General features: G+C 38.2%; 1 protein-coding gene across 1 annotated transcript in view; it reads left to right on the forward strand.

The window, feature by feature from the left end:
* Window positions 1-17,597, forward strand: part of NMT2 (N-myristoyltransferase 2) — a 32,745-nt gene extending 15,148 nt beyond the window's left edge. The window contains exons 3-12 of the mRNA XM_064505996.1: window positions 1,731-1,875; window positions 4,329-4,447; window positions 4,546-4,637; window positions 4,743-4,859; window positions 5,556-5,726; window positions 6,910-7,018; window positions 10,953-11,123; window positions 13,689-13,856; window positions 15,772-15,909; window positions 16,117-17,597. Of these exons, the coding sequence (XP_064362066.1) occupies window positions 1,731-1,875; window positions 4,329-4,447; window positions 4,546-4,637; window positions 4,743-4,859; window positions 5,556-5,726; window positions 6,910-7,018; window positions 10,953-11,123; window positions 13,689-13,856; window positions 15,772-15,909; window positions 16,117-16,137 (1,251 nt within the window). The 3' untranslated portion in view covers window positions 16,138-17,597. The remainder of the gene's footprint in view (window positions 1-1,730; window positions 1,876-4,328; window positions 4,448-4,545; window positions 4,638-4,742; window positions 4,860-5,555; window positions 5,727-6,909; window positions 7,019-10,952; window positions 11,124-13,688; window positions 13,857-15,771; window positions 15,910-16,116) is intronic.
* The last annotated feature ends 2,489 nt before the right edge of the window (window positions 17,598-20,086 follow it).

Consider the following 20,086-nt stretch of genomic DNA (forward strand, 5'->3'; position numbering starts at 1 on the left):
CCTGATGTCCCTAGCTATTTCATGTTTAGTATCAAAGGATGAACTTTTTATTTCACAAATACTAGTTAAGATCTTTTGAGGGATCTTTTGCTTTATTCTTGTTAATATACAAACAGTATTAGAGACTGTAATAATAATAATAAAAAAAAAAGTACAAAATGGAAATTCCAACTTGTCAATATTTATGTATGGTTACTTAATCCACTCATAAGAGTTCAGAATTTATCTTGTGGAATTAGAAGTGTTTATATCAGACTAGTGGGTACTAGACAAATTGATTTTTTTGTTGAGAAAAGTGACCCATGTCACTGTGATTTGAACCTAGAAATAGGGTAAGGTTTTTTTTTATCCTGCAGCAGTGTTGAGCTAATTTGCTGAGAAAGTGCGTAAATATATTAATTCACAACAGCGCAGATGACAGGTGTTTAAAGCATAGTTAAAAGTAAAATTTTGTAATACTTAAATTACTGGAAAAAATTACATAAAATCTAGAGAGTACAAGTATTTACTATAAATAGAAAGTGATGGCCTGTTTGAACTACATGCGGGGAGTTACTTGATTTGAGACTGAGGAGGCTGAAGGTAGCTGCCCATCCCAATGAAACTTACATGATTTTGCATGTAGTTTATGGTGGTTTTTCACACATGAATCTTAGAAAGAAAATTAAATACTGAAACAGTGATCCATTGATATGCAACAAAAAACCAGCTGGTTTGAATGCTCTATCCAGAAATACTTCAAATTTTCCAATCCATTTGAGACTATTCTATCTAATGTATTTATTGTATTTAAAAGTCTGGGAAAACCCGAACACATGTAGCTGCTGTTAGTATGCTTCAGAACAAGGCTTATTTTGGAGAGGAAGGAAAAAAAACACAGAAAAATCCCTTTAGATTTAGAAGTCTGTTCCTAGTACTCCTCTGTAATTTCATAAGCAGGTAAAATTCTCATTCCAGTTGCACTTGATCAGAATGCTCAAAAGTGATGACTTAAGAGTGCTGAGCCTTAGGTTCTGTACTTTTCAAATAACTTCTGTACAAAGATTTTTCTACTTTCAGGTGGAAGGTTGGTTTATTTTACATCTGCTTCCATCAGTTAGTTATCTTTAGTTGTGAGTGTTGGCACACCTGCAGCAGGAGCAAGATACATACATATGGTACAATGAACCAACTAAACTAATATAATATTTGCAAGCTTAATAGAAGACAGATACAATATAACGGAGGTTAAAAAGTGGATGTTTGTAGCAAAACAGTGTAGCTGAAATATTGAACCCTACTCAATTTAAATGATATTTGAAGTGTATGTGTAAAGTACAACTTCAGATATCTCTGCGTGCATTACCAGTTGTATATTTAGACCGTTAGGTATCTAAGGTGATCTCCTTTTTGCTCTTTATTCTATCTTACTATTGGGAGAGTGGTTAATAAGCTTTGCATTAAGGCACTGGTACACTGCCTTAATACTACAGTGTGTGTTACAAACACTGAAGTTTCATGGTCAAATGCAAACACTTCTCAAAACTATCAAGTCTTTTGTGAAGCTGTCTGTCTGTTGCCTACTATCTTCCACCCTCCTGCCCTGAGAAGACTCTACCTAAATTACCCATGATAAGAAGAGGAAAGTATATGAAATAATACATAACAGTATAGTAAACAAACACATTTGTACCGCTTGTTCAAGGTAAACACAGTAAATAAGTCTCTTCTTTGTTTGTCTCTGTGTGCAGAATCCAGCCATTCCAATGCAGAAGCTTCAGGACATCCAGAGAGCGATGGAGCTGCTCTCTGCATGCCAAGGCCCAGCAAAGAACATTGATGAGGCTACCAAACGTAAATACCAGTTTTGGGATACACAGCCTGTACCTAAACTTAGTAAGTTTAACTGGGCCTAGGCGTAAGATCTGTCTTACTGCTAAAAGAATGCATGCCAATTGTGTGGCATGTTCTAAAAAACAGATATGAAGTTGGACTGGGTGCCGTAGAGTTCCTTAATCTTTTGTGTTGTTTGTATGGAATTCTTGATGATCACTAGGGAAGTGCTTGTCCCCAAAAATGGTATGTAACAAAACACAATGTTAATGAATCTCATTCCAATGTTCTGTATAAAAATGGGAAATATGCTATTGAACTGGCATTCCTTTATATATTTTAGGTCTTGAACAGTAGAACCTAGAGGTCTTTTCCACTTCATGGAAAATAAGAACTCTATTAAATACTGACAGGAGGACACTGCCCCCCACCCCCCCTGCTGTAGATGGATCTCCTGTTAGATAAGTACTCTCCTGATGTAGGTTACGGTGTTTTTCATGCAGGTTTAAGTGCATAACGGCACTTCTTATGGGTGAACACTTTTACTGCTCTTTGTTCACTTGCTTCCTCTACCATATACAGTACCTGAAGACATACTTTCTCTACATCCCTTCTCTGTTCTTGGTACCAATTGAGATGGCAAGGTGACCTCTCCTTGCCTTTAATTTTGTAAGAAATTTGGCAGATGACTTTTTATACTGATCTGATCTCTATACATACAGTTGGTAATATCTCAGTCGCTCTGCTGGAGAGGACAGCTGCTGACTCTCTTGCTCTTTTTGAGTTGTTCTTTCCGCCTTCATGTCTTCAAGCTAAGTTGTTCCAGTTCTTCTGTGCCAAAGAAACTTGGGGACCCTGCAAATAGAGTGGTCTTGGCACAGTGGCTGTCCTCATTTTGTTCTGAAGGTTTGTTTCCATGACAGATGTAGAATAAGCAGAAATAAGGTAGAGTCTAAAGGACAAGAGCATTTTCTCTGTCTCTCCACGGGCCAGCATTTCACATTAATCCATTTCTGTAGCTTAATCCACAGTGATTCCATTTTTCCCTGACTTCCTTGTGTAGAGAAGTCCAGAGCAGACCTAATGCAAGTGCTCTGTAGTGGATTGAACTGATCTACCCTGGGTCTTCTCCATACAAATGACCTGCAGATAGCTTTGTAAACTAATGACAGTAATTCTGTCATTAGGTCTGCCTTAGGTAGAGGAAGAGCCTAGCCAAAAAGTTGATCTGCAGATCAAAAATGCTCTGTCCATAAGGAAACTTTTTCAGAGCTAGTTCAGGTGTCTGCACTGCAGTTCCAGGAGTTCAGTTCAAGGTGGTCAAGATATCCTAAAGCAGCTCTGTAGAGATGAGTCTGTCACTTGCCAGCCTGAAAGGACCAATAGATTAGTTCTAAAAATCATTTGTTAGGGCTGTTCAATGGAAATATGCTTTGTTGAATTTGGCATATAGAGTTTCTGTTCAGGAGTATTTCTGAATCACTTCTTGATCCTGTTGTTTAATTTATTTAATTATTTATTTATTTACTTATTTTATCTTTTTTCCTGACCTGTTGAATGAACATACTGGAAGGTCTTCACTGCTTGATATGCTGGATATGTTCAGGTGGAAAAAAAAAAAAAAGAATCTGTTGATTCAAGAAATAGCTGCAGGGATCTGCATTAAACTTGCTTCAGAATCTGTCTGCCTTCTAATTAAAGGCTGTTAGCAGTAAATTCTTTAATTTAAAATATTAGGCCAAGTCTGCCATGTAGTAGCAATAGCATTTAGATTGTTGGTGCTTCCAGAGTTTGCACAGAGATGCTGGTAACGATGGCCTGCTGTCCAGCTTGGAAGGTCATACTTATTTGTCAGGATTTGTCAGGCTGTCATTTGGCAAAAGTTAGTACTACTGATTAAAGAATATTTGACAGCTGCCAAACGTTCCCACAGAAGATGGGTTTCTGTTTGTTTAGTTGTTACATACTGAGGGACTGGGGTTGTAAAGTCGGGGAGGAGGAGAAAGCATGTTTTCTTGTTGACTTTTTGGAACAAGTTTCGTATTTCACCTGCAGCCCTTAAATGCCCTGGCTTTGTCATGCTGCTGCTCCCAAGTAATCGTGTTGAGTTCGGGTCCATTCAAGTCAATTGTAAATAGGATCTGGGCCGTAGCTTGTGAACTATGAGTATACCATTTTTTCTCATGATGAGACCATAGGTTTAGTGGCTGGCTAAGTGCTGCACATATGATGGTATTCTGGTTTTCTGTGTTATGAAGTACTGGATACCAGCTGGGGTAGAGTAGCCCTTTGTCTGGATACAGATACTCTGAGGTAGCATTTACTTTGAATGTGATCTGTATGAATGAGAAGTAGTGTAAGGTAGTATTACTAATTTTTAAAAGCTTCATGTTCCTATTTCTAATTGTTAGAAAACATGTGATGCAAGTTGAATACGGTTTTGAGAACTGTCAAGAAAGCTAGCGATGTAACTCTTTTCCCCCCCTCCCTCCTTTCTCCTCCTCCTGACTTGAAAGATGAAGTTATTACTTCACATGGTGCAATTGAACCAGATAAGGACAACGTGCGCCTAGAGCCATATTCGTTGCCACAGGGTTTTATGTGGGACACGTTGGATCTTAGCAATGCTGAAGTTGTAAGTAAAACAATTTTCATATGTGCCTAAAATCATTGAAGTATATTCTGATTGATGTGTGTGGATAAATCTTTGGGTTTTTTCATGTGTGTTTTCAGCTGAAGGAATTATACACACTGTTAAATGAGAATTACGTAGAAGATGATGATAATATGTTTAGGTTTGATTATTCACCTGAATTTCTTCTGTGGTGAGTAACAAGTTCCGCATTCTGCTCTGGCTGGAGTACAAAGAAGGGTGTTTTATTACATCTTCTTAGGCAGTAATTTGTAATTATTTCTGTCATCAATTCTAGGGCGCTACGTCCTCCAGGCTGGTTACCCCAGTGGCATTGTGGGGTTAGAGTGTCTTCAAATAAAAAACTGGTAGGATTTATAAGTGCCATCCCTGCAAACATTCGTATTTATGACAGGTAAAGCGCCTCACCACTTTTGTATTTGTACAAGAAAAACAACATGAAGTAAATCTCAAACTGCTATCCATTGCCATGGGGAATTTACAAAGAATAATAGGTTCCCTGACCATAAAGAGTTAGGAAAATCCTTTGTAAATAGTGGAGAGGTTCCCCCCCAAAAAGGCTCATGAGCTCTTTCCAGTGAAGACCACTAATAGACGTTTAAAGAATCTTCCTGTTGATGGATGTTACAGATAATGACGTAGAATTTTCTGACCCAGCTGAAAAGTATTTGAAGAATAGCTAGTTGGCTGGACTTCCTTGTCCAGGTCTTCATACACAGACAATTGTAAAGTGACCAGAAATTGTGAAGTATTACGATACCACTTACCATGTGCTTGGTTGCCATTCTGGATCTTAAAAGAGACTAGGTTAAGTCTTGGGAAAGCTCTGAAAAAGGAGTATTGCAAAAACTTTAGACACAGTTTGCCTATTGCACAGTTTTCCTATTTTGGTCACAGTATCATAGAATATTAGTATTTGTTGCAAATGTACTTTGTCACAGACAGATTTATTTTTACTCAGAATTATTCTGTCACAACTTGGAAAACTAAAACAATGTAAATGAAAATATGCAATGTGCATTGTGGGGTTTTTTGGGCTTTTTGTTTTGTTTTTTGTTTTTAACTCTTTCACTATTTAAATTCCTTTCAGTGTGAAGAAAATGGTAGAAATCAATTTTCTCTGTGTCCATAAGAAATTGAGATCTAAACGGGTAGCACCTGTACTGATTCGGGAAATAACCAGAAGAGTAAACCTGGAAGGAATCTTTCAGGCTGTTTACACTGCTGGAGTGGTACTCCCCAAGCCTGTGGCCACTTGCAGGTAGCCTAGATGATGATCATAATAATACTGGTTCCTACAACAGTTGTTTTAAAGAGCATTCTGTTATTGGTCAGAAACAATAAGAGCAAAAAGTTCAAAGAAATTGAATGTTCTGGACTTGACTCTAACCCAAAGGCCAGAGAGTGAGAGAGTGTGTGTGTGTGTGTGTGTGTGTGTGTGTGTGTGTGTGTGTTGGGGGCCCTTATTTATTTATTTATTTATTTATATACAAAAAAGGGACAAAACATCTTCTCAGACCACAATCTAGTTTTAGGTTTATTTATTGTACCTCAAACAGATTAATAGATGCTTCTGTTGAGCTTCTAGTGGAGGCTATGGTAGCAATGACAACATTACATACCTGTGTTTTTCAAGCAACCCGTTTCCCTACTGGGACACTTCCTTGTTGACCTGATTGCTTGCCAAAGATGGCAGAGCATTTCTGGGAGTTGTACAATTTGCTTTCTTGAAACATTTTCATCTTCCCTGGAGAAAGAAGGACTTGATCTGTATTTGATAAAGATGGGGAAACTATCATGTCAGAAGAGGTATATGTAATCAAGTACTTTTTTTTTGCTTGGAAAAGGATTTATTTCTATGCTGAAGCATTCAATTTCAGCAGTATTAGCTCTCTATCATTCTATTCTATTCTACTCATCTATGAATCTTTTGATTTGAAATTGTGTTTTTTACCCATCAACATCAGAGATCCTGTATGTTTCTGTAAGGAAACAGGTAAAAAAGCCATGTTGTCTTAGAGTAACCAGGGATGTTCTGTTACACGATGATCTTCTAGGACAAGGACTCCACAACAAACTACTTACAGAGATGAGCAGAGGGTCCTGTCTGTACAACAAAAGTAATATTACCATGTAAGTAGGGTGAGATTGTCAGGCCTATGGCAAGCACTAAAATGTTTAGCCCTGTGATTACTCATTTCAGTAATTAAAGCATTTGTTTAGAACCAAAATGCTGTGATTACAAGCATGTTTAAAAGATACTGCTTGGATGTAGCTTGTTCCTATCTTGATTACTCAAGCCTCTTATAGACATCAGTACAGGCTTGGTTAGAAATCAGTTTTAGGGGACAGGGGTAACAGCAGTGCAAGAAAGTAGGGAAATGGATGCATATAAAATTGAAACTTAAAATACTTCTTAATCTCATTATTAATCTTATTTCCAGGTATTGGCATCGGTCACTGAACCCCAGAAAATTGGTAGAGGTGAAATTTTCACATTTGAGTAGAAATATGACTCTGCAAAGAACAATGAAGCTCTACAGACTTCCTGATGTAAGCAGTGTGTCTCCTAGAGAATCCTCACAGTTACTGAGAGGCCCAAAATAACCGTCCATCTGTCTCTGACAGGACAGGCTCTGCTGTGAGAAGGCAGTGCTTGCGGGACATAGAAAAATATTTCTGGATGGAGAAAAAGACCATAAGGGCTATACTAAACAGAGGAGACTATTGCTGGAAGTGTAGATTGTGTCTCAAGAAAATATAAAATGTTAACCCTAAAATCTTTAAAAAGAAAGAAAAAAAAAACCAGAAACTTTGACTCTGTAAACTTTTGGAATAAAGTTGAAGATACCTAGGATTATTCTAGGTATGACTAATGTGGTAAAAGATCATTTGAAGTAGAAAATGAATGCTACATGTCTTAAAATTCTCAGAAAAGTCTATCTGAAAATTGGTCAAATACCATGGGATTGGTTAATTCCACCTTTAAGCTTACAGCTTTTCCTGTTCAGTCAGAAAATGTTCCTTTGCGATGAGCAAGCTCAGCAAAAGCCACCTCAGAATGTTGTTACCGTTTATTTGCTTGCTCTGGCCAAAAAAATTGTGCTGGCATACCTGACATAGTTAAAAAATATTTTTTCCACATTTGAGCTAATAGCTAGGCTGGCAAAAAGCCATAGGATGCATTTCCTTGACAGGACAAACCACTGGAAGTGGGCACTGCCACAGCCTCGCTTCTTGTCCTTGCCCCTGCCCGTGCATGGTATTGGGAGTCACGTGGTTTTGTGATGAGCCAGTTCAAGCACCTAAACCTGCAAACAGTGAATGCTTTTGTGCCACATGAAGGTCCCTGGTCTGGGGTTATCCTCGAATGAGATGAGTACCAGTGCTGGTGCAAGGGGTAGGGGAGGAATAGAAGAATGGGGGAAATAGGGTGAGTTGACAGCACAGCTGAATTGGGTCAGCTGTATTGTCATAGAGCACTGTCGATAGTGTAGTCTGAAGTGTACTGTTAAAAAATCTCATAGCTGTAATAGCCTACAGAAGCTAGTCTGAGCTATGTATTTGAAAACAATTTCTCTGCTTGTAAAAGCTGCTTTTCTATTTGGAAGGATCGCAGGCTTTCCTTTACCTGAGCCATGTTAGTAAACCTCTCTTACATAAACAAACCCTCTGTTTACTCTGTATAGAAAAATTTATGCTCACTCTTCCCCCTCTCCCTGCCCAGTACTTTGTAATGATTTATCTGCCTTTGGAGAACTGTGTCTGCTGGTTATATTTAGCTTGATGCTGTAGGTTGTCATGTTACTGGTATATTTGAGTAATATGCTAAGCCCTCCGCAGTTTAGAGCCCGCGCCGGGCTTGGGCTGCACTCTGCTGCTGCTAGCGAGCCTCATTTCCCGGGCTGCCTGCCTGCTACCTGTGCCTGTGCAGCCTGCAGCTTCTCCCTTGCGTGCAGGGCAGCAGTTTCCAGAGCTTAAGAATTAATAACCAAATTAATTAGTTTTTAATCTTGGAGAACTAAATATAGCTTTGTCAAATCTAAAGCTGTTTTTAATAGTCCAGAAAGTCCAGTAGACAATTCAGAGTAGAGGTTTTGGTGGCAAATGTAGTACTGTTTCTCATGGAAACAATACAGGAGAAGAATAGTTCACCTTGTGTACCTTATTCTGTTTATAGTTTAAAATGTATAACTGGCAGGACATCATTAGAAACCACAACAGTTGTGTCCTGGTCATCTTCCTAAATCATAAAATCCAGATTTCAACAGAAAAATAAATTATAAAACATAAATAATACATCATACCCAATAAAGAAAAAGTAGCTAGAGAAAACATATTCTACACGGCCATCCACATAGAAAATAGTTTTAAAGTTGAATTTTCAAAAGCATCCAAGTGACTTAGGAGTCCACATGCCTCAGTTGTTTGTTCATTTTTTAGATGGGGAATTGGGACTTTCTCCCATGGAAAATAAAGACAGTTTCATCTTTGTGCTAAAGTTTTTTTCTGTTTAGTTTTTGTGTTTGTGGAGTTGTTTTTTTCTCCTAAATAAGGGCTTAAGTGCTTTTGAGAATCTTTACCCTCAGTCTTAAGAGTTCTGTCATGCAAATTGGTTCATTCAGGCCGAAGTGTCCTAAAACAAAAGCTTTTTCATTTCCTAACTACCACCTTAATGTCCCTCAGCACCCAAACACCCTTTCTTGTGTCCTAACCTCTTTTCTTAAAGTCCTTGGAATATCATTGCCACTGGGAGCTCATCTCCCTCTTAGAGGAATTAATCATTTCTTATCACATATACAGTCTGAACTACAAAGGTTTTCAGAAATAGTAAAGAAAATACTGTAATTAATAAAATATCACCCTCACTGAGATTTTGTGGAAGGCAATGTTTGTGCATGTGTATATAGATATAAAAAATAAAGCATTTTTAAGAGCAAGGACTTTTCTGAGAGGGGTAAAATTTGGCTGCGTTTAGAATGAGGACAGAAATGTATTTGTTTTTTGTGTCTTTTCTTCTGACTGAATCTGCCCTGAGCTAGGATGCTGACATTGATACTTGCTCAGTGCAGCTTCATGTGTGGAGTGGAGACATAAATTTTATATCAGATCGGTACCCTTTTGCTCACTTCTGGGACTGCTCGTGGCCATTCTGAGAGTTGCTGGGTGATAAAGATGTTCCAGCCGAGCTGCTTTTTCTCCCATTGTGCTCCAGTGTACGGCTCGAGAGGAGGGGAGGTTTGGAGGAAGCAGAAATTAACCTTTCATATTGTAGTTCATAAGGAGGTTAGGAACTAAATATAGTATAGGAAGCATCATGCTGACACATCAGGTGAAAACCCTTTTGGATTCAAGGCACTTAAAAGTCTAAAAGACACACTGTTGTGGAGACAGTCCGTAGTCCTAGGCTGCTCAGAAAAGTGGCAAGACAGAAATGTAATACACAGTAGAGAACTGTGGCAAAAAATGCCTTGATTTTTCCTTTGGAGGCTGACTCCTGGAGTATGTGAATAAACACCAGCAACATCACCCCCCAGAAAAATTCCTTTTGAGCAGGGTGTAATCAGCTGCACTAATTTCAGATTTCCAGTAATCAAATCGCTACCTGGCTGCTTACTGGAATTGACTTTGCTGTGATTAACTTGTTGCTTGCCCAAGCACGTGGCCTAGACAAATGAAGCAGGAGAAACGAGCTCTGGTAGAGAACAAGGCTTTGTCTCTCTAAAAGGAAATATTTAGGAAAGCTATCAGAAATTGGGGGGAAAACTTTAATCGTATTTCACTTGTTTAAACATTAATCACATAGTACTGGAAAGATATTTTTCCCCTTCTGGTGTTTAAAGTCAAGTAAATTACATTACTCATTAAAATACTTTAGCTTTTTAATTTCAGGAAGCTGTAAGTTAAGAGAGGCTTTCTTGTTAACGGCAGTTGTGTCTGTATAGAAAGCTGAGTCAGCAGGGGAGTTTGCCAGCTGGAATTTTTGTTAACCGATTTCTAATTAAACGTTATCAGCTAACTTTGGTTCCTAGCTTGACTTTAATTTTTGTAAGTTTGAATCACACCTATTTTTGTCTTCAGATTAGCTTCTGATATACAAATTGCTTTGTTTTGTTTCTATATCTGGGCCCTAGGTAATTTAGAAAAAAGATAAGAAATAGACTGACCTTAAAAAAGGAATACAAAATGTGTGAAATCTAGGCTGTTGGCAATAGCATCTCTTCCTCTGGAGAAATGAAGTAGTTCCAATAATGGAATAGAAAGATTGAAGTGCCCCAGACTGTCTCAATAATTAGAAGAGGGGGAATTCTGATTGAAAGCAGTTTGTAAAATAGCATAATGAATTAGGTGGCTGGGGCAAAGGAGGCTAATAATGAATGCATTATAGCATAGGGAGAGCAAGCACTCTGCAACCTACTTCCAGCCTTGGCTGTGTATACAGTTTGCCTTTCAAGATCTTAATATTTATTTTTTTTATTACAATAAGGCTACAAAGACTTCAGGTTTGAGACCAATGGAACAAAAAGATACTAAAGCAGTGCAAGAACTAATCAACACTTACTTGAAGCAGTTTAATCTTGCTCCTGTAATGGATGAAGAAGAGGTAGCCCACTGGTTCCTGCCTCGGGATCACATTATTGACACCTTTGTAGTAGAGGTAAAACACTCCTGAACTACCTCAAGGATGTATACGTGAATGCTTTTTTTTGAAAGGTCATATCAACATCAAGTTTTTGAAATGCAGACAATGTGAAAAATGTACTATGGAATTTGGTATCATGATTTCAAGTTTTGTTCTTTGTATTGCATGTTCTAATGTTCAGTTCACAAGAAAATGCTTATTTGGGTGCAATAAACTGCAACACTCTTATAATAACATACTTTAGAGAAGAATTTTGAAATCTCAAATTATTGCCATCTTGGAAGTATTCCTGCAAGGGAAAAAAAAAGTACATTCCTCCCTTGGTCTTCAGATCTGCTTTCCTAAGAAAAAAAGGAAAACTGATACAATGACGGAGATGAGGATTTGGTTTGAATTCAGTATCATTCCCTCAGGTGTCAGATAAGTTTCTGTTATAAACTGGTTCAAATTTTTTAACCTTTTTAAAACCAGCTTTAGGGGCATCTGCTAATGTGGGAAGTTATGGTTTGTCATTGTCTGCTTCAGTAAAATAGCCTCTCCCTCCTTCCCCCCCGGCCCAGTAAAAGTGTGTGTGTGTGTGCATGCACATGTGTGTATGTATATTTATAAAAAAAAATGCATATTGATGTGTGTGTGCATGTGTATATATATATTTATATATATATTGTATATATAAAAATGTAAGAGGAAAGTAAAAGTCAACACCCCTTGGTGCTATTGTGGCTTGGTGTCAGGTAGGAGCTAATTCTCTGTGGTTCCTCAGTGATAACCGTTGTCCACTAACAAGATGGAGAGCACCATCTGTTTCTTCCTCCACTCCGTCCTGCCTTCTGAGTTATGGTCCCAACACTTCTTGCAAAATAAGCAGTACAGGAATAGATCAGCATTTGGATTAGAAATCTCCAAGGTGTGATAGGAGGTAGCTGTGATAAAGCTAATAGAGAAAGGTACACTTTTCCCTTTGAGTCCACGCTAAATCATCTTAGACACCATGTTCAGGTAGTGTGTTGCTTTTTTTAAAGTGACAAGATCATTTAAAAATGATCAATGCTAAAATTATTAAATGTATGAGCTCCTTGCAGAAGCTGCAGGTTATGAAGCTCAGTGTTCCCATACTGCAGCCTGAATTTGTTCAAGAGTTTCAGCTGAACTGAGAAACTTACTGCTGCTGGAGATAAGGTGCAGCTCATCTGTCCTTGTTCTCCACACTTACTTTTTTGTGTACTTTGCAGTGCAGTGGGTCTAGTGCTCACTGGACTCTTCCATGGACTAATTTAATGTATTCTCCCTCCTCCCCCCTCCTTTTTGCCCTGGTTGAGTTTTGGCTAGGTTGATGACTTGAACCCCAGAAGCTTACAGAAGAGTCCGTAAGCACCAAAATTGACATGAGGTACAGGATGATTTAATTTTGACAATGCCATTTTAAATGAACAATGTAGTCTTCACTTGTTTTATGCTGGCTGTTGGACTAGATTTTCCCTATACTAAGTTTAGGCTTGTTAGAGCTTAAAATCCTTTTAAGATCGATACAACCTGGAGAAATTAGTGTGAAGTTTTTAAAAGTCATCTCTGATGACTTTGATGACATTTGTTTTGTAGAATGTTCAAAATTTTGATTACACACATCACCTTAAAATATTCAGCATAATTTTTGAAATAATATTTTCATCACCCTTACTGAATTTAGTGAGTGACTTCATGTTCTCTGTTACTTGCAGTTAGTTCATCTCTACTCCAGAACCTGTGCCTGCACCAAGACAATTGCTTTTTTTGTGTGTGATGAATTCTTTCTTTTATTTCTTACTGTATAACTACTATCAATTTAAGGTTCCATGTGAAGTTCTTCACTGGACTCAAAACAGTGGGTGTGGGCACCAGTCATTCAAAAAAAATAAAAAAGAAAAGAAAGAAAAGAAGAAAAAGAAAAAACATTAAAAGCTTTTGCATGTCTCCTTTGCTGATCTTCTTGGAGAAATTAGGAGATTAAATCAGAACAGGAAGAGTGAAAATCAGGGTAGTTTTTTGTGCTCAACGTGTTAGCCATAACCCATGTTATAATTATTTCCCATTGCCTGCTAACCTATGCTTTTGAACATGGTTAGACTTCATTAGGTTTACGAACTGTTGCAAAAGTTTCTGTATGCTATTTTACATTTTTATGTAAGTGCCTTTTTTTTGATAACCCATGCCCTTCTTAGAATTTTGGTGTGATTTAGCACTGCTGTCTAGCAGATGGGTTGTGCTTGTTGGTTATTAATCACTAGAGCTGATTTTAACTTTTTTTTTTTTTAACCAGTTAGAGTAAAATCTCTTTTTTCCTGATTTTTAGAAACTTGAGAAAACTTTTCCTCAATGTGAGCTTTCTCAGATTAAAAAAAAAAAAAAACAACTTGGAAGACTAGCTTCAACTGGAATATTTTTTCTATACTTTTTTTTTTTTTTGCAAGTGCGCTTCATTAGCTTTGTTTATAGCCGGACAAGTTTGAGAAACAAACTGAAAAAATTATTTTAAATTTATATTATTTATAAAAATATTTATATAAAAAGTTATTTCTTATTAATTGACTATTTTTTTTGTAGGGCTCAAATGGTATTTTAACAGACTTCCTGAGTTTCTACACATTACCTTCAACGGTGATGCACCATCCTGTTCATAAAAGCCTCAAAGCTGCCTATTCCTTCTACAATATTCATACAGAGACCCCCCTCTTGGACTTAATGAATGATGCACTCATTATAGCTAAATTGGTAAGTATTTTTTCCTCTTCTGCTTCTTTCACAAAATCATTCTTAGGGGAAGAGGAGGGGATAAGAAGTGATAGCAATTTATGGTTTCCGTTCTGTTTTCTTTTACTGTTACAGTTATGAGTGCGTTTGATGAGATCTATGTATTATATATTTTCAAATATAAAACACTACACTTGTTTTCTCCTTTCGACTTTGAATGATGTTAGGGAATGACAAATATTTGAAGATCAAGTGTTTGCAATTGCGTGAACTGTGCAAGAACCAAGATCATACTGGTGACTATATTCACTCAGTACCAGAAGAATGGAAAGTATCACTGAAATAGTTCCCTTGGATAAGTTAATAAGTTCTACTATATATTTTAAACATTTTTTTATTTCTGCTAAATGGAAAAGTTTATCTGTGCTCAAAGTTTTATCATTTTATCTTGTTACTAGTTCATGCCTATAAAGCTATGTAGATGATGTCATAACTTTTAAGCATACTTTTATGCACGGACTTACACCGATGCATGACTTGACTTAGCTAAATGGAAGAGAAGAGACTATAAATGAAGCCTGAAGGGATTTCGCAGGACATGGGACTTGGATTTCAAGGGAATTCTAAGAGTTTCAGGCACTCTGATGCTAAACCCTAATTCCCAGGGATTCTTAGGAGTGCAGTGCAGACCCTGTAGCAGTGTAGTCAGTGGTGCAGAGCTGTGCAGGTGCTGCGCATCCCAGCACGCTGAATGAATTCTCACACCTGTTTACCCCTGGCATTTTACAGCACTGAACAGGCTTCATTCAGTCCATGATATCTGTTCCAGTGACCATTCCCAACATGATGCAGACCATAGGCATGTTTTCTGCTTGTGCTTGCATCTTGTCCTCCCCAGGGTTGCTTCCACACTGTTTTTGGTATTACGCCTGCCAGATAAGTGCTCAGTGCAAGCAAATGTTAGCAGTGCTCTAGCTGACTATGCTCAGAGCTATTGCATGTCTCTGCTCTGCATGTAGCACAGCGATTTCTGTGCTGAGCCTGTATGAATTCAGTTATGGTCTGGCAAGGCTCTGCCTGTTCTGGCTTTGGGCCATGTGAAAGCAACTGCATAGTTTTCAGCCTGCATCTCTGTGCCATGTTCATGCAGTGCTGCACCTGATCTGATGTCCGTGATGTGAACTTGCTGAGTTCTTGCTGAGCTGTAAGCAGTGCTGAGTTGAATCGCTGTTTGCCAAGGAGATCTCCTGGATAGTCTAGAGGAATATAAAACCCCATTATTCAGGCTCCAGAATAATAATACTGAAGGGAGTTCAGGGACAGCCTTTCAGAGATATTAAGATATATGAAGGTACAGTTTAATTTTCACAAGTGCCTAAAAATCTAGTGCTGCTTATTCTTAAAAGTCAAAGTGAAAGGAATAAATTTTGGTCTCCATTTGAATGTGACTGACCACTCAGTAGGCCACCGATGGGATGGGTAAAGAAACGGTTCTGTGGTCTAGCCACAAGGCTTCCTTACTTTCCTGTATCCGCATTTTTCCCTGGATGTGATGTACAATTTTTTCTTTTGGATGGATCATTGTATAGTCAGGATACTGTGGATTTCCAAAATACCTGTGAGGCCTATCTGCATTGTTAGATACCTAATTACATTTGCAGATCTGGCACTTGGACCTTTAGATGAGAAGAGAGAGGTGAGGTAAAAGAAGAGAAATGATAAATGCACTCCTAATCGTAGCTTTTTGTTTACACATACACTCTTTGGAAGTACTTTGTATTGGGGAAATTTTTCTGTGTGCCTAACTAAAAGGTAAAATTTATTCTCATGTCTTTTTCACTTGATTAGATTAGTTTCTTGGATACTTTTACACCACTGTTTGTGTATCATTTAGAACTTTAAAAGTAAAATTTAAATAATGTTTTGCTATTGCCAGAAAGGATTTGATGTGTTCAATGCACTAGACTTGATGGAAAATAAAACATTCCTGGAAAAACTCAAGTTTGGGATTGGAGATGGCAATTTGCAGTATTATTTGTACAACTGGAGGTGTCCTGGCATGGAATCTGAAAAGGTAAGAGAAAAAAAGGTTCTGAACTCCATTAGATATAATAATAATACATTCATCTATATTGGCCAAAAGGGACAGAAGTTTTAAAACATCTTTTTTGTTGTTGTTGTTGGATACATTTAAGATCCATAATTCAGGTGCAGAAAACTACCAATATTTAGATTTATTGCCATAATTAAACTAAAATACTATGTTTTTCTTCTCCTTTAGGTTGGTCTTGTATTACAATGAGGACATTTGTGTTCCTAGAACTCTGAGGTCATCGTTTGAGTTAATTTGATCTCCATAACAACTCTTGGAACAGTATTGTTCAAGAGGAGTAAAAGCACAACATCAGTGATACTGAAATAGTCCATTAAACCTGAACAATGAAGAAATCCATATGCGACCAAATTTATGCATTTTCAGATAGATCAGAAGGTCCATGAAACTCTTTTATTGTCCATGAAAAGAATAAAAGCACATTCATTTATGTTTCAAAGCTTAGCTTGCACCTTGATGAGAAGAAGGTATTTTTTTTCCACTCTGTAGAAAAGACTGTTTTGTACAAACTGAACTTCAGTGGTGGATTAGGGTACAAAAATATTTGCTATTATGTGGATGAACTGCTGCATTTCTATTTATTAAGTGGTGGTGTATGTTTGTCAGTGTAACAGAATGAAGGATACAAACTTGAGTATCTTTGCTTATTTACATCACGTGGATATCATCATTTGGGGGAAAATCATGAAGTATGATACGTTTGTAGCTCTATGAAAGTCCTGGATGTTTTTGTAACTGGAGCAGTATGACAATGTACTGGTTTAACTGGTGCATTTATTTCTCCGTAAGCAACGCTGCCAAATCAATAAAAATACAGATTTGTACTTTGATCTTCAATAGATCAGTGGATTGATTTAACAGTATCGCACTGTTCAGTGCAGGTGTTATCTATGTTGCTGGAATGATTATACATTACTGTACTTAATTTACAGTTGTGGCACAAAAACTTAGTTTTTCCTCAGTAGATTAACATCAGCCTGTGTGTAAAACTAAGAATTTTAGTAGTGCTATCAGGATATTTATAGTTTGAATGTTTTCAATGCTTCTGCAAAAATTGCACATATTCCTTTGTCTACTTTGATTTCCTATGAAGACTGTAATTCTAATGAAAAGTATCTTGTGTAAATAAGTATTCATAAATTGTTCCTCGTAGTGTTTTTATCCTGACTTTGGAACAAAAAGTTTGCTATATATGTGGTTGGTAAGCAATCCTCAGTCCTTGGAAGTCTGTGTACTGCTCTTCCTGAAATGTAAGAGGGCTGATCTTTTGTTGATGAGGGAGAGCTGTTTTAATTCCTTCATGAATGCTCAGCAACCAGAATGGCTTCTGAAGCACTTTATATACATTCCAGCACAGTGTAATAGTTAGATATGATAGCAGTTCTTTCGATTTACGTATGCTGCAGTAATACAAGCACCAAGAAGATCAGCAGTGATAAACTGTTCTAGCTGAAAGTGCCAAATTGTGGTAGTGAAGCCTCTGCGCTGTGAGCATATTTTGAATGTGACTTGACTATCTCATGAAATGCAAATGTCTAAACTTTCCTTTTAAACATGCCTGTAATTCTGACAGCAAGTTTTGCTGAAAGTCAAATTCTGGAACTTAAAGCATCAATTTAGATGAAGATAAATTTGTCTGTTCTTCCTAACTGCTGGCCTTATCCACCTCCTTATGGCATTTTTATTCCATTTTATTCCTCCCTCTCCTTTTCCAATGTGTGAATGATTTGGAGTTTGGTTACTTTCTTTTTTTTCCTTTTTTTTTCTTTTTTTGCTTGGTTAAATTATAGTGAGAGGATTCTGCCCTAGAGACAGTGATAGAAAATTTCCCTTGTTACATTATAGCTCTGTGTTCAAAGCATTCAACTTCCTTCAAACAAAGGAAGGGATTGAACTTGGCTTGTCTGACCCCAAGTATGCACCAGCTAGGGGCCTCATGAAAAAAAGGGCTTTAAAGGAGATCTTTCAGACTTCAGAGGGTGGAGTCAGGCATTACAATTTTGGCCGCTCTAGTCACTGTCTATACCTGTGTAGACAGTTCTATACCTGTATAGACAGCTCTGCCAGCATAGGTGCAGCTCTGACTCCCTGTATGAGGCCTGAGCAGAATTAAGTGCCTGAAGATATAATCCCAGCAGCTGGGTGGAGTGCTTCAGCTGTCTGAAGTAACAGGAGGAGTTTAATCCCAACTCTGTCAAAGACTTAAGTTCTTAACTCCCCAAAGGCAAGAAGTTGCTTTCCCTGCTAGGAATTCACATCGAGGCATGCTGGGAAAGGAGGGGATTTACTATGGGACTTCAGTGCATTTTGTTTAGGTTCTAAAGGCAGATTTGTCTGGATTTGACAACAGTGCATGGCTCTGGCCTTGTGGCTAAGATACTTCCCTGCTAAGAAATGATCTGAACCCAGGTGTCACTAATCTGGGTGGGTGGTCTTGAATGCTAGGTGAATGATACGCGTGATTTCTCTGCCTTCACTCTGTCTACCCCACCAAAAAAAAAAAAAAAAGTAGAAGGAAAGGCGGACAATTTATTTTCTCTTCTGTTTCCTGAAATCTCAAGGCAAATCTCCCCACTTCTGTTTGGAAAAGCTCCTAGGCCACGACAGGACCAAGCATGTCCGGTCAGAAGGTAGGATGAACCTGGCTTCCTTGCAGCCTGGCTTCCCACCCTGCTGTTGAGGTGATTGCATGTGGGGGAAGGAGCGTAGCCACTTCACTTTTGCCATCTTCTGGGGAAAAAGAGTATCATTTTCTTCTGAATCTGTGGGGTGCAAATTTGTCTGTCTCATTTTCCAGTTTGTGAAGCTGTGTATTAACTGAGAGAAAGAAGGGCAGTCATGCTCCTGTTGAAGCTGTGCTGCACCATAGCTAAGAATGCAAATTTACTGGGCCAGAGGGATGTGGGAAGTAACCATCTGAGCATATGCATGGGGGCAGTTCCTGGAGAGTCCTGCTCATAAAACTGTTTTCTAATAGCTGTTTAATCCAAGAGAGTCTCTCCTGCCCCTGCTGAGTGCTCAAGCCTGTCAGCTAGCCATACTCTTTACCTCAAGTAATTTGCTGAAGCATCACAGCTTCAAGGATGTGAATCTAGAAGGTGTCCCTGCCTGCCCCCACACCAGGAGACAATCACTTAGGAAGTGGAAACTGCAGGAACTCATGCTCGCTTCCTAGGCAGGTGCCTAACTCCAGAGTATTATCAATGTGGGTGCTGCTACCAGCAGCTCTGACAGAGAGGCTCTTGTGTGGTTTCAGAAATTGAAGCTATCCATGCATTAGACTTGGTACCAGAACAGCCACCAGGTAAGACTCCTCAAAAAACAAATACATGGTTTCCCGAAAATATGGCAGACTAGTTTAACAGCTCACCCCACCACCTTTCCCACCAGTCTGTTGAAATCTCTTCTGTAATTCCTTTCCTAGAGTAACTTTCCAGCTGTGGAGGGGAAACAAATACCTGAAGAAAGCTATAGACCTGAGCAAGCAGCAAGGTGCATAAAAGATGACTGCTGCAACATTTATGTTCTTTACCAGAGGTAATCCTCACGCTTTGTTTAAAGACTCAGATTTAAATGTCGTGTTAGAATGAGCTAGCATGTGAATTAAAAGCACTAGTTCTAGTATGCCCTTAAAATTTTATGCATCTAAAAAGCCAAAGCAACTGAGGTGTATGAAGGTTAATGAAGCAAGGCCAAAAAAAAAAAAAAAAAAAAAAGCCCCACACTCTCTCCTTGCCACCTCCAGCCAGGGAGGGCAAAAATTTTGGCATTCGGTATCTGTTTTGTTTAACCTTCAGGAAGCCTCACAATTACAGAATCATGAGTACTGCCTCCCTTTGTAGTTGACATCATGAACTTCTAAATAAATACAAAATACAGATTAGCTGGCTGATTAGATGGCACTGAAAGGATAAGCAAAGCTGTGAAAACTACACCATCTTTAAGAAACAACAAAGTAAACTCCCTTAAGATATTTTGATCTTTCTTATATAGTATCACAGTAGTGACTTTTTAAAATATTGAGCTCCAACTAAATTCCTATGTTGCTGACTTTGATGGTATCTGAGTTGTATCACCATTCCGCTTCCTTCCTACAAAACAACTGTCTCACTAGGAAACTGTTCCTAGTCCTCACTAA

This window comes from Dromaius novaehollandiae, chromosome 2 (assembly GCF_036370855.1).
Source record: "Dromaius novaehollandiae isolate bDroNov1 chromosome 2, bDroNov1.hap1, whole genome shotgun sequence".
In the NCBI taxonomy this organism is placed as follows: Eukaryota; Metazoa; Chordata; class Aves; order Casuariiformes; family Dromaiidae; genus Dromaius; species Dromaius novaehollandiae.